Here is a 15,134-nt window from a genome sequence, read left to right on the forward strand (position 1 = left end):
ACTGTACCTCCTATTTTGACGGTGAGATCGTGGGCTACCATGCAGTTCCTGGCTGCCAGGTCCCTGTGGACGAACTTCTTGGCGTTGAGGTAAGCCATGCCATCTGCGATCTCAGCAGCCATTTGGATCATCTCCTTCAGAGTCGGTGGTGGACGTCCAGGGTTGTTCTGAGGGTGAGGGGCCAGGAGGAGAAACCACACACAAATTAACAACCAATTTATTAGAATGAATTCAACGCTGCAGGGCACAACATTTACAATAAATCATTTTAAGTGACCATCAAGTCGATTGTACTGATTTGATGAAGGTAAATATGTCCAACCTTTTATAACCAAAATAACTGACTTCTGGTTCTCTTCATAAATATTTATAAATACAAATAGTTGAAGTCTACTGACTTTTTTTCCCATGTTACTCTCTGCTCTGATTGTTGGTTTGATACATCTGTTTGTTCATGTTTTGGCTGCGTAATCCTTTTCAGGGTCATGGGTGGGGCTGTGGCCCAGGTGTGGTTCAACCTGGACCCCACCCAAAACAGGGGCACATAAAAAAACAAACAAACAAACCATTCACACCTGACGTCACAACTGTGGTCAGTTCAGAGTGAACTATAAACCTGAAGAAAACCACACACGCACACACACACACGCAGACCTAGCTGTAAGGTCAAACCACCAACCACTGTGCCAGTATAACCAGTTTGGTCGTGGACAGACGCCATGTTTGAACAGTCTTTAAAATGTCAGCCCTAACTTTAGTTATCCTTAGAAACCAAATGCACATCCAGCGTTTCTGTTTCCTCCACACTCTGTTTTTACTGGGGTTTTTTTTAAAGTGGGGGTAAACTGTTACCTTTATTATGTAAAGATGTTTTGCTTTCTTTTTTTAACGTTTACTAATGCAGCTACACACCAAATCTGACTGTACATTGTCCCCTGTATGATGTCCATGTTAAAAATAAAAACATGAGATTATCATCGTCTTTATGTAAAGACAGTAGTAAAGTTATTTGTATCCAAACTACCTGCAGATGCAGCCCAGAGATCAGAGAGATGAAAACAGTTACCACCACAGTACAACGTGTCCTTCACGGTCTCTTACCTCAGCGTCAGGTCTCAGGGAGCGTAGGAAGCTTTTCAGGTCTCCGTTTGTCATCAGCTCCATCACCACCAACGTGGGCTGACCTTTAGACACAACGCCCAGCAGACGCACCTGAAACAAACACCGGTGGTTCTTCACTGCAGTGTCAAGGGCGCACGCCATCACGGAACATGGAAAGGTGTCGTTTGCATATGACGACACACGTCTTCCTGTGACCTTCAATGACAGTTCAGGCACTTTTCCCCTGCTATACCCCATTCTACCACTAGCCCTTGAACCTGAGCAGATGTGTTGTTAGTCCATCCATTCAGACACACTGTCATTATTCATTCATTTATCTTATAACGCCTTAATGGAGGAGCTGCAGCGGTCCTCTGGTACAACCTAGAACACTTCACCAGGGAGGGAGGACATTCCTCCTGCTAAGAAACGCGGTCTCTCCTCACCACATGATGGCAGCTGAAGCCCTTCATGACCGAGGCCTCATTCAGGAACTCGATCCTCTCCCTCAGGCTGGCCGACTCGTTCACAGTCTTCACTGCTACGTGGGTCTCTCCCTCGCCCTTTATGATGTCCTTGGCGATACCCTCGTACACCATACCGAATGAACCCTGACCAAGTTCTCTCAAGATGGCGATCTTATCTCTGGCAACTTCCCATTCGTCCTCTTCGTACACTGAAATACACATGTCCAGGAAATCAGGTCACAAACAAGTCCTTAGAACGTTTACTCATTTATCAGTTGGTTATTATTGACAATACAATCAAAACAACAACATGTGTTTAAATCTTCATCTGTACTCACTGTCAAAAGCGCTGTGATATTCTGGGTTTGAAGACGTGTAGATGGGACCACTTGGCCCCTGAGTTTGACTACAAGGAAAAAAGGCAAGGCACTTATGAAATATGGAGAACTTCAAAGAAACCTGAAGAAAAAATGTTTTTTTGTACCTCTTCCTGAACATGAAGAATCCTACTGCAGCCACTAACAGCAGCAGGACAAAACAGATGATCGGAGCAATCACAATCTTCACAATGTAGAGAGGGTCGCCTTTGAAAAACCATAAAACCAAATCCAGTCACACAGTGAGTCAGACTTCAGTTCGAGCAGAGCAGAGACTTATGAAACACAGGTGTTAAACCTTAGCTAGAATCAATACGCTCCTCCAGAACATTATCTGTCTGTGTCGCTCTGTCATTATACGTTAAAAAAAAACAACTATTAAATATTTCTTTCTTTATGTTGGTCCTGCTAATGCACCGCCCTTTACTATGGTTCTATTCTGTCTTCCCATAGCATTAAATCAATGAATATGTATAATATTCCAAATATATTAATTAATATTGAATCAGCAGTTGTCTGTATGAATCTAAACACACTGATTTATTCAGTTTTTTTTAACAAAAGTATGAAGTAACTGTGTCAGCTCTTTGTGTTATGGCACCAAAATAATAAAATGCTAATGTTACTCCTGTTAGCAGCAACAACCTCTTCTGCTTTGAACACTTAGCATAACATTTCACAGAGGTAATGCAGATATTTCCAGTAAAGAAATTCAAATTTGAAGACTACAAGCATTGCATTTACTCCACAACTGCTTTGCTGCCAAACACAAAATAAGGTCAGAGTTTATTTTAGAGTCAACAAACACCAGTGTCTGACCTACTTCTTTACTTAGAGAGAGAAGAAACAAAGAAAAGTCAGTTTTACAACTTAATACGTGTTCTGATCTTCTCCAACTTTCTAATCATTTTATGACGTGAACAAGACACTGAATGTTTCTCTTTCTTCAAACTGAAGACAAATCTTACTTGTGTCTTGGACATAAAAGTATGTGGGCTCGGTCCAGGATCCGTTTCCAGCCAGTGACGTGGCTCGGATCCGTACTGTGTAGTTCCCAGAATGCATCACTTTCAGTTTGCAGCCTCTTTTTTCTTTGAACATGTTCCGCGACACGCAGTAGTGCAGCTCCTGCACAGAGGGGGGGTGAAAGATTCAGACAAGAGAGAGCAGCGCCATCTTATGACCAACAGCTGCTCAGTGACGTCTGTCATAAATTAAATGTTTAAAATAACATTTGGATTTCTTTTTGTTCTGCAGGTTAAAACAGTTTGTTTCCAATAGTGAAACATCTGCTTTTTATTGTTTTCCTACACCAAATAACAGTCTGTTTGGTAGAGGAGTTGTCATAGCGACTGAAACACAGAGCAGTGATAAAATTACATCTCCATTTAGATGTAACAAAAAACACGACTCAGGTCAAAAGGCCACATTAAAAATACAAGTCAGGTAATAACATCGACCCTTTTTAGTTGTCTGTGCGGCGGCTGCTGCATCACTGGGCCATACAATGTTACCCTTTAATACCCTTTATGGGCTCTCATTATCAGCTCCAGCTATTGGTTCAATGGAGAGAAAAATATGAGAAGTGCTTTAGAGTATAAGGAAGGACTTTATGAGTCGGTTGAACTCCCTGTAAACTCTTGAACTTAGACGTACGTCGTTACAGAGGAATAAAAGCACAACTGGTCTGTTTCTGTTCACCTCTGTGTCTCCGAGCCTCTTGTAGTTGACCTCGTACAGGATGATCATGCCGTTTGGAGCTTCTGGTTCCTGCCATGTGATGTGAACTGTATTTTCCGTCACCTCGTACTTGATTGGACTCAAAATGTCATCAGCTTTGTCTAGAGGGGGGAAAAGTCAAAGGGTTAATTGGATTATATATTTACTCCCACTTTGCCTTTGTCTAAAATAAACAACGGATACAACAGGAAATGTGTGTATATACAATGTCAATTACACACCCTTCCAGCAGGTGGCAGCCTTGTTTTCTCACCCTAATTGATGTTAGTTGATCATACATATTTCTCTCCTGCCAACTCTAATGCTCATTTAACAGTTGGTCTAAGAGTAGGAGTAAAACAAACATCCATCTGTACCTTCGGGCAGGGTGCGGGCGCTGACATAAGCTGCCATGCTGCAGCGGGCCGGGTCAGTCGGGTGATTGCAGGCGTGGATCTCGATCTGGTAGCTGGTGAAGTGGCGCAGGTTGGAGATGACCGTTGACTCCTTGGCGAGGACAGTGACCACCGACTTGGTGCTCTCAAAGGTTTCCTCGCCCTCCTCGTCTGGGACGTGTGTGCCCTCTGGTGGACTGGAGGCCGTGGTTTGGACAAGCAGTGTTCCGTTGGCGATCCCCACCACAGCACGTCGCTGTCTAGTGTGTCTGTAGAAAGAGCAGGATTGGATTTATTTTAGCTGATGAGACAGAAATGGAAGTAAAAAACAACTAGAAACTATAAACAATAAACAATAAATATACAGTACTAAGTGGGAAAAAATGATTTATCATTCTTTAAAACTCCGTCTTCTTTCCCCATTTGTCTTACTTGAGTTCAAAAACTTCGTTGTGAAGGTAATTCTCAAAGGTTTTGCGATACAATAAGTCCTCCTTCTCCTTGTTGAGCTCCTTGTCAGTTTTGGGGCAAGCGCAGCACCGTGTGCCCTGTCCCTGCTCCTCTGTTTGGTTCCACTTCTGCTCCTCATCATTGTCCACCTGAGTGGGCGCCCGGGTGGGCAACTTCATCCCTGATGGGGCAATTAGAAATTAGAACATTAGGTGAAGAGCCGTCTGACCGTCGTCATCACTGCTCACCTTCTCCTCACCCTCTTAAGTGGAGATAGATTTGGGGAGACACCACCTCCCTGCTGAGTGGGAGTTACAGACATGACAGACAGACAGACAGACAGACGGACGTGTGGGCTTGTTATCTGTGTCTGTGCAGCCGTGACACCTGGTCCTTTGGGTCCTTTTAAACCCAAAGTGAATTGTATCATTTGTGCTCCTCGTAAAGAAGCAGACACTTGTTCCAGGAACTATATAGTCAGAACTTTTGAATTCCTGAACGCACTTCAGCTTAAAGCTGAGCTCTGACTTTAATACTGTGGCTAAAATTTTACTTTAAAAGCTGTCATTTGTATCCTTTTTTTTTCATGTGAGCAATGAATACACGTTTTAATCATTTAAAAGTGTAACATCAGGACCTGTTTTCCTGGTGATGCAATAGATTAATTCTTAGGTCAGACTGACTGAAGCCAGACTGAAGCCAGACGTCCCGTGATCAAACTGGAGAAACCTGAAGTAGTAAATAGTTTCTGCGTGAGATAAGCTCTTTTACTAATGGAAATCTGGAGACAGATTCTATTGCTCTGTCACTGACAGACAAAGCCAGAAACCACAAAAAAAAAAAAAAAAACAACACCAAAACCAGGTGCTGACATATGGACAGTACAAACACCGTGGCTCACCCTTCTGACAGTAGTCGTACTTGTAGAGCTCAATGGCTTCAGGCTGACGCTGGCAGAAGACCAGGTAGTGAGTGATGTTGCCGTTGGGGTCATTGGGAGGTTTCCACTTCAGGATAATCTGGGAGGAAGAGTTGGACGAGGAACTGGGTTCCAGTGGGACTGAAGGTTCTGTGGTGACATCACAGGAAGAGAAAACAAGTTGTTGAGGAAGGAGGAGAAAAAGTGAAGTAAAGCAGGATGGGCGTCGATATTTAAAAATATCTTTGAGGAGCACACTAGCCAATAGTATGCAGAAGATATGGGAATGTAGTACTTGTATAAAAGGAGACTTTGATGTTGTATCAAACACCGTATAGTAAACTCCCTGGTTTATGATTTTGAGTGTTTGAATATATATCCAAATGTTAAACCGTCTGGACCTGAGATGTTTCCACCTCAGGAGAATCTCTAACTCTCAAACCTCAGTTCAAGCAGCATCACTGCGTTAAAAGGTTTAATGCTGACCTTTGAGTATGAGTGGGATAATCAATGTGAGGAGGGAGGAACGTGCGTGGGCCGGAGACCTGAATCACAACGTGACTCAAGTTTCGTTGAGTGTAAATATGTTGTGTCAGTTTTCATGTCGATGCCACAAACTGGTTGAACAGCATTGACAGGCTGGATGTCACCCGTGTTGACTTCTCTGTAATGGCAGCTTCGCCCACGTGACACGGCCAGCCAACACGGAGCAGGAGCAGAGAGATGTGTCTCTGCCTGCAGTTAGTGTCGTCAGCTTTCATGTTGTCTGTTAATGAACATTTTACTGTTGTTTATCACTGTGTAAATGACACAACCAGACCCGAGCTGACATGACACACTTGGTGTGAGGCAGCGTGCACTGACATTCTGGGGCAGAAAAAGTTATTTCAGGTACGGCTGCAGTTCAGCCTGCTGTAGACACCTTACTGTACATGAGGGGGCGCCCTGTGGATTAGTGCTAACCCAAGCAGATCACTCAGTGTGTTTGTCTCCTGATTGTTCCTGTGCCAAGGACATTTTGGCAGCAGACATTTCACACACACACACACACACACCACGTAATGATAGTTAAGACCAGAGGATTTAAAATGAGTCAAATGAACTCTAACAGAAAAAGATGGAATTATTCACAGGAGATTTTTCACTGCGGAAACGAAGAAAGAAGCAGTAACAGAAAAACGTGTTGAAAAGTTGTTATTTCAAGAAATTAGTGTAATTGTGATCTTTAGTCTAATAGAAGAGCTTCATGACTTCAAATCAATTGACCTTTCGGGGGCAAATAAACTATATGGATCTAAATAAATGCTGACGGTGTTCAAACCTGTTCCTGCTACAGCACAGACTCAATAAAGAACAAAAGGTATTTTCAAACTTAAACCTGGTTGAACTGTGTCTCGTTAAAAGTAAACGTAAATAAAAAGCCATCTTACTGGTGGCATCTGTGCGGACGTAGATGATCTCACTCTTGGCTCCCAGAACTTCGTGCTCATCTGACGCAGACAACTGGGTTTTTACCATGATGGCGTACTGTGTCCAGGGCTTCAGCGGCAGGATCAGATAACCCGGTTCGGTCTGCTCCTTTTCCCCGTCCCCGACTCGAGGTGGAGGGTCCACGTCTGCGATCACCCAGCTGTTGGAGCCACAGGCGTCTTGCCCATCAAACTCAGTTACGTTCTGAACAGGTCTGTAAGAGAAAACGTCACAACAGTAACCAAATGAAAAGTCTGTGATATGCAGACCCTAATTGTATTTCAGCAGAGAGAGGATATTGAATTTCAGTCTGAGGCTTTTGGGCAATTCATCAGTGTGTTATTGAACTGGTCAGTCCAAGAAAGGAAAAAAAAAACAAAAAAACAAGGCCAGACAGAACCTGATGCTGTTGCAATATTTACCTACTCCATCTTTAACCAAGTCCAATCAAATAATAGTAATTATTATTTATTTATTTGTTTTCTGTCTGAATAATTTAATGGCCACAAAAATACAAAATAAATACACACTGGGTTAAAGTCGAGTATGTATCCTTAAATGTCTTAGGTTCGGACCAGAACTTTTTGACTTTATGACTTTGACTTTGACTTTTGAATTTAAAAACTGTTTTCCCCATTAGTAGTGCTCTAAATTTAAAAACTGTTTTCCCCATTAGTAACAACTTAAAACGACAATCTTTTCAGAAGTTCACACACAAAGAGTCGGAGAAAGAATCACGACAGTCACTACACAGTACATAACACCAAGTAACAACTCCGTACGACAGTATCTCACAGATACTCAGTATCATATCATCCATAATGTGCTTTAACAGCTGAAACCCATATTTCTTCTGGCAGAGGAGAAATGACAAGAGAGAGAGAGAAAAGTACTCACGCCTCTTTGTAGAGCACCATGAATCCCAGCAGATCTCTGAAGTCTTTGGGCCAGAAGGATTGCCACTTTACCATGATCTTATCGCTCATGGTTCTGACCAGGGTAAACTTCAACGCCTGGTTCTCGCCTGAGAAAACAGACACGCCAAAGATAAGGAGACATCAATAACAGAAGACGTTATAAAGAGAGCGACTGCTGCAGATGATTTAATGAGATAAACGCTGCAGTGGAGCCGTCTTCTATCTCCACAGGATCAGGTGGAGACGCTTTGATTAAACACATACAATAAGGCCAGGAAAAATATTTACTCTGGACATGTAATAATCTGCCTTTGCACTCAGTATGCTCCGACAGAATTACATAAGCCTACAGTATAATCTCACCACTAAACAGAGCAGGGCCACAGACTCCTGCTGGCCACAGGCCACTACTGCAATTATCATGGTCACAGGAGGGTCGTTTGAACAGTCCACTCCATCCAAGTCCAGCAAAAACACGATTTCTATTGGACAGTGACTTCTGTAAAATCTGCTCATGCTTAGAAACCACTAACAACCACAACAGTCATTTACTTTAGTTTCTCTTTTAAGCTCATGCAATGATGCTCCGTTGACTACAGTACACAGGTGTGTGTGTGTGTCTCAGCCCAGTTTAACGTGGTAAATCTGTCTCAAGATAAAAATATTACTGTTTCTATATTTTTGTAAACACACACTATAAATATTTGCAAGGACCAAATGTATTTTTATGTCTCTCCGGAATTGACAGTGTCATCATGAGCCACTGCTGTCACATAATTAAAATAGTGCCTGTGGTTTGACCTGAGGTAGAGGCATTTACAGCTGATACTGTACGGGGACGGGGACGAGGGACGATGGACGGGGGGACGGGGTGATGCTTATTAGCCTCAGTTTTATAGTGGAGACATTTATTTTTGGAAAATTACTATTGCTGTGGGGACACTTTGTCCCCGTGGGGACATTTTGCAGGTACTGTATCTACGGGATGAAAGGGTATTTTTGGAGTTGTGATTATAATGAGGGTCAGACAACAGTCGAGCTGAACGTGGCTCAACCTGCAGGGCAGCGCTCAGTTGATCAATAAACAACACCTGGGGGTCTTTATTATTATTTATAATAAATAGTCAATAAGTTTAACACCTCATAAGGTTTAGGTGCTAATCTCTGCTGCTGAAGTCGGCTTCATTTTGGTAATAGCTGCAGTTAGGGACGGACAGTGAGCTCCTCATCAGAGGAAGGACGAGGAAAAACAAAATGAATGAACTCTGACTTACTTCTTCCTTCAACAACAATATCAGCAAAAATTCCAAATATCCTCTCACTATCTTTCTCTCTCTCTCTCTCTCTCTCTCTCTGTGTGTGTGTGTGTGTGTATCCTGACAAATATAAATATCCCTTATTAACAGGTGACAGAAATAGACCGACAGGAACAGCAGCGGCGAGGAAACAGCAGAAACACTGATTTATTTACAAGTATGAGTTAAGATTTAGGGGTTAGAGGTCAGTGTGAAGCATCACAGAACTCACAGGACCACTGTGTGTGTGTGTGTGTGTGTGTGTGTTTCTTTTTAAGTGCTTGTCCTGATATGAGAGTGTGTTTAAGGAGAAGCAGGAGGAAGGATTAAAAAAACCCCTTCCAACACACAAACTGGACTGAAATAAAACAAGTGCTGCCTTAAATTAATCCTGGAAACACTGGGCCTGTTGAAATCAATCATCGTGGGGAATCTTTGCAGCTGCTCTGCTGCTGAACAAGTCCAGAACCAACACTGGTTGTGTGTATCACAGAGTAAAACAACATGGGTTTTTGGACAAATGCTTGTGTATATACAGTATGAAAAATATTTCATCATTTTTAATTATGTATTGCATCAACTGTTTAAAATACAATCTGTCTATAAATTGAGTATAAATATGTTATCAAGTGATTGTTTGGTAAAACCTTTTGAAAAGCTATTGCACAACTGAGCCCCCCACCACAAAACAAATCCATTGTTGTATATATGTGATAATCAGTTACTTGTATCAATATTTGTCAGGACAGGACATGAGCCCTGGTTGACCTCCAACATACAGTAAACAGTACAAATCCGTCATCCCATTTCTGGACGTGCTATGTTCTGTTGGTTGTTCCTGCCTAACTATATCAGTGAAAGGTCTGCAGGAAGACATCTGCTTACACAAAACCACAGGAAATGACCACCATAACAATGGCTTTGATTATGTTTGTGCCTGTTCTTAGGTCGACTATCATATGTTGCCATAGCTACCGCGACAACAATGGCTGTAGAGAAAAGGTCCTTACATGAGGCCTGGTCTCCGTTGATCTTCGTGATGTCGCCCTTCTGCTGTCTGTCTTTGGTTCCCGTGACCTCCTCCATCTTGCGGATCTCAGACATGCACAGTTTAGAGTTGTAGTGGAAAAATATGCGTCCCTGCAGGATGGTCAGCTTGTGTTTGGACCAGTCCCACAGCTGTCGCAAATTCTGATTGTCCAGGGCATAAAACGAGTAATTCCTGGAAGAGAACGAAGGGGCGGGACCACATGAATGTAACGTCTTTACCGTAAAAACACTGTCAATCATGCAACAATGGTTTACCAATTGATCTAAATAGAACTTGGTATAATTTTGAAAAAAAAAGAAAAATAGTCTGACCAAAAACATGGCCCACAGTTGGATATTTGGTAAAGGTCAGGCTGTCCACTTTTAACTCATAATTACAGGAGGAGGCTCGGAGAGAGCGAGGATGAGATGCACTCAGAAAACGTGTTCTCACCCGACTTCCTGTTCCTCCCCACGAATAACACGGAGTTTTCGGAAAAAGGAGAGAGACATGAGGGCGTAGGAGCGTCTCACTGTCAGGTAGCCAGTGATCTCCTCCAGCTGACCCAGGCTGGCCTCCAGTTCTGCTGCGATGTTGTCTACGGCAACAACAAACACAACTCTGTGAGGAGACTGCATTTTGAAGGATAAAAATTAGCACTAGTCATACGTTCTAACTCATAAATAATAGTGTGTATTTTTTTTATATGATTAGGTATCTTACAATGATGTGTTTCATTTCCTGCTGGTATTTATGTTTCTGTTATCATTTCTCTAACAAAGTATTCCAGTACTACTATAAATACTCACTTCCTCCACGCAGGTTGATGACCATGCTCCCGTTGAGAACCGTGCAGCCTCTCAGAGCCTGAGCTGCGTTGACAGAGTCCACGGTTTTCTGACCCATACACACTTTTGGACACAGACCTGCACAAGGAGTGCAGTTGAGCCTGTTGGGAAGAAAACAACGATGAAGAACAAAACTGTAACAAAAAAGTAACGCAAACGTACACTCTACGACAGGACGGAGTCTGACATGAAGACGCCGACACTTTTTACTGTGTCAAACAGGCGTAAGACGGAAACTGTTCCCTGAAAAACAGACCTTAAACCCTGGATCGTGTAAACCACCAAGCACATCTTTTCTAAGACAGCAGGGGAGTTGCTCTGTGTTGCATTTTTGTCTCTCCTTTCCGTCGCCTGCCCCACCTGGGATGCGATGTGCTCCCAGTAACTCCGTATTTTTGTTAAATTTGGAAACTGCAGCACAAACACACTGCAGGTGTAGGTCAACAGATTTGAAACTGATACAGAAGTGACATTAGCATCGTTATATTATTATAACAGATGCATGTTTAATTAAAAAAAAACATAGGTTATTTTTAGACTGTTTTGGCTCCTGAAACATGTCAGCTGATTTAACAGTCAAATAGGAAGTTGCACCAGCTCCATCTGTGGGTTTTAGAGCAGCAACTCTCTACTACAGCATTTCACAGTAAAGTGAGTCAAATCGCTGAAGGTGCTCAGAGGCCCCACGGGGCTAAAAGGGAACTGCAGACTTGTGTCTCAGGTTACACAACTACAGGATGAGTGACACCTTTTACAAACAAGTCGTCATGTGATCTACAGAAAGAATTAGAGCTGATGTAAACAAGCTCTTAAACAGACAGATACAGTAGATATCAAAACGTTCTCATTTCTCCCTGAGTTCTTCTGTTTGTACAAAATGAGTGTGAACGATAAACAGCTGATTCAGGACCAGCCTTACGTAACGTTCTCATGAAAAGTACCACCTCTCAAAAAAGAACTAAGACCAAGCCTGAGGTAAAGTTAGAAATTGTAATCTCCAAACCAATCTTTAACCTATAAAAACCCCCCCTTACTCCATGGGGACCAACAGTAGTGTCCCTTCCCCAGAAAGTCTGCACAAATACACACACATTCTCAACACCACTGCTCATTTTGAAAAAGAGGAATAGTGAAATGATGAGCAGTGATGAGTAGATCCTTTTAGGGTGAACAACAGGTCCTGGCTCGCAATATCGTCAAATCTTTTTGGGATCAACCTGACGGCAAAGGTCACAAAACCCATCCACATCTGAAGAAAAGCTTTGGGGTGTTCTGCAAGAGGCTTGGAGACCTATTTCCAAGGATTACTTCAACAATTTTCAACAATATTCTGCAGAAACCTCTTCATGTTGACAAGGTGAAAAAAAGGTCCTTGTAAAAATAATAAAACATTATTTCAATATTAACATAAACAAACATAAAATAAAAAATAAAATACTATTTTGAATAAAATACCAAACATGTCTTTCTCAACAGAAGGCTGTTTTTGAGCGTGGTAGTTTGTTTGGCAATATGTTAAGGAAATAAAAGAGGGATATAGACCACTTTTTCATCTGCTACACTTTCATTTCCTTTAGCTTAGCATTAAGACAGTGAGTGAAGAAGACTGATGACCAACAGGGTGAACCATATGGGGGTAAAAGTAAAGAAGCAGAGGGTTGACCGGGGTCAGCAGGAGCTTTAGGATTTAAACCTCTGCCCACAGGTCATCACAAGTGCAGTGGCGCCCCCTGACTGAATCTGTGAGAGAATAATTGACAAGATTGAGCAGCTGGAGATCAGATAACAACCCTGCCTGTTTTACTGTCAGTCAATTGATCATACAGGAATACATACAAACACAAACATATGTTTATATATATATATATAAATGTATACACATACACATATACACATATTTATATATATATTTTTCTGTATTCTGTATGATTTCAATATATATTTCTCAAGCACAAACAGGGCGACAGCAGCGGCAGCAGCAACACGACCACCCTTCACTGTCATCACTGTTGTCGCTCGGTCTGAGCTGCTGTCACTGCCAGACACTGCCTTAATCTCTTTTAGCAGCCACCCACAGGGAGTCGAGCCGCTGACTGCTCTGATGGTCAGCCGCAGGCCGGTCCACTGACCGCGCTGTAACAAAAGACAACAGGTTTCGAAAGCTCCAGCTGTGGTCGGGCGTTGTGGAGTTTTGGTGCCTGCAGACACACCCACAGTAATCAACAGGGCTTCAAAGAGACGGAGGTCAAAGGCAGGTCAGGGCTGTCTCCACAGACACAACAACCGGGGACGTATGTACGTGTCAACACGACGTGCAGATGGTACATCGGTGCTGTGACCAGAGCAGAGGGAAGGCTGTGAACCACAGCACACGTGTCCGGCAGCAGCCAGAGAGGATCAGCAGAGCAGCGACACAGATGTGTCAGCCTCCCTGCTGGGCTGCACTCGTTTGACTCAGCGCTCCCACTGACACACAAACACCCACTTATACACACACACACACACACAGATTAAAGTGTGTGTGCCTGTTCTCCTGCACTCCTTTCTTGCGCATCAAAAGGATTCCTCAAAGCACACTGACCAAAGGTTATTCTCTCGTAGCGTAAAGAGTCCTCGAGGGGACACCGGAGTGCACTTACGTGGAGGAGTTGACGATGGTGTACCCTGAGGGACACTCGGGCATGCAGGCTCCGTTGTGGATTACATACTCCTGGCAGTCGGCCTTCTTGGAGTGCTCCTTCTCTCTCTTACACTGGTTGTGGAGCTCTTGGCAGAAAGCAAAGGAGACACAACGCCAGCCTTTGAAGGTTAAGTGGGTTTCTGGGCAGCGATCCACACAGGTGCCCTCGTGTTGGAGTCCACGACAGGCCACGCAGTGACCGGCTGAGTCGGGCTTCAGGCAGCCACCCAGACACTGCTCATGGCAACACTGGTCATCCTTTGTGCAGGCTCGGTGTTTGCACTGGACAGGGCACACTGCAGGTGGAGGAGGAAAACACAACGACAGGACTCAAGTTAGGAGATGAAAGTGCATCATGGGAAATCTTACAGTTTAATAACCGGTTAAAATCCACTGTAACAAGTCTAATCCTGTACATATAAATATATTTATTTATTTTTTGCATAGGTGTGTCAACGGGTTATCTCAAAGTATGTTCATCTTCTTCTCACATTTCAAACACCGCTGAGATCGACTCAAGCTCACTGTAAAGACTGAAGCTGTCAAAGATGAATGGATGCAAATTAGTGGCCGGTTCTAACTGGTCAAATTTTTGAAGAAAAGGTTTCCCTATATACTCTAGTTATAAGCTAGGAGAACGGGGGGAGGGAGATATAATTGAGGAATTACAACATGTTAATTTTTTAACATCAGTAGCTGAGAATATTTAAGCCTCTTCCCCTGCATATGTGCTCAGGCCATAGATGAGCCTCCAGGAAAATAAAACCCAGAAAGATACATTTACAGACAGAATTACACCAGTGGCACCAGTGTGACTGGGATGTAAACATGCAACAACCTGGTCTTCAGGTTAGCTGTTCATGCATATGTGTGCATGTGCATCTGTCCGTAAATAAACACGTTACACAAGGTGCTTATAGGATTGACAGGTGTGTGTGTTTGTGTGTGTGTGCCCGCACAAAGGAGGATAAACCACAGTGTGTGTACATGCTGCCTCAGCGGACTGTGATAGACAGAGACCTTATTAGACGTACATCACACAGACTGACGTTCTTGATGAGATTATTTCTCTTTCAGGAGAACCAGGTTAAGACAGTCCAGCAGCAGCACGGGAGAATACGGGTCCAAAGTTTGCAGCGTTGGTGTGTTTTTATGTGACTGAACGAATGTCTCTGAGTCACATTTTGAATTATGAGAAACAAAGAATCTGAGGAAAGTGATATTCTTAGCAGGTCTCTGTTGTTAGGCACGACTGAGTGAGCTTTTGTCCACAACAGCTTGCCTTCATTAATGTCATGAGGTCAGCTTAAGTGAACAAAACAACATGGCCTCTCGCATTGATGGAAGTAAGCTTCTGAGGCAGTTGGAGTGTATGTCGGAGAGGGAAGCAGCAACACGAGAATGGCGGGGGGGGGGGGGGGGGGGGGGGTGCGCGGGGGGAGAAAAAAAGAAAAAACACCACTTTT

General features: G+C 43.2%; 1 protein-coding gene across 1 annotated transcript in view; it reads right to left on the reverse strand.

The window, feature by feature from the left end:
• Positions 1 to 15,134, reverse strand: part of insra (insulin receptor a) — a 40,434-nt gene that overhangs the window by 4,010 nt on the left and 21,290 nt on the right. The window contains exons 3-18 of the mRNA XM_008334552.3: positions 13,628 to 13,964; positions 10,950 to 11,089; positions 10,594 to 10,738; positions 10,121 to 10,332; positions 7,796 to 7,922; positions 6,859 to 7,112; positions 5,411 to 5,578; positions 4,492 to 4,690; positions 4,042 to 4,328; positions 3,647 to 3,786; positions 2,914 to 3,073; positions 2,053 to 2,152; positions 1,907 to 1,974; positions 1,548 to 1,777; positions 1,102 to 1,212; positions 8 to 167 (exon numbers count right to left, since the gene is read on the reverse strand). Of these exons, the coding sequence (XP_008332774.1) occupies positions 8 to 167; positions 1,102 to 1,212; positions 1,548 to 1,777; positions 1,907 to 1,974; positions 2,053 to 2,152; positions 2,914 to 3,073; positions 3,647 to 3,786; positions 4,042 to 4,328; positions 4,492 to 4,690; positions 5,411 to 5,578; positions 6,859 to 7,112; positions 7,796 to 7,922; positions 10,121 to 10,332; positions 10,594 to 10,738; positions 10,950 to 11,089; positions 13,628 to 13,964 (2,838 nt within the window). The remainder of the gene's footprint in view (positions 1 to 7; positions 168 to 1,101; positions 1,213 to 1,547; positions 1,778 to 1,906; positions 1,975 to 2,052; positions 2,153 to 2,913; positions 3,074 to 3,646; positions 3,787 to 4,041; positions 4,329 to 4,491; positions 4,691 to 5,410; positions 5,579 to 6,858; positions 7,113 to 7,795; positions 7,923 to 10,120; positions 10,333 to 10,593; positions 10,739 to 10,949; positions 11,090 to 13,627; positions 13,965 to 15,134) is intronic.

The sequence above is a fragment of the Cynoglossus semilaevis genome, chromosome 20, assembly GCF_000523025.1.
Source record: "Cynoglossus semilaevis isolate Cse_v1.0 chromosome 20, Cse_v1.0, whole genome shotgun sequence".
Taxonomy (NCBI): domain Eukaryota; kingdom Metazoa; phylum Chordata; class Actinopteri; order Pleuronectiformes; family Cynoglossidae; genus Cynoglossus; species Cynoglossus semilaevis.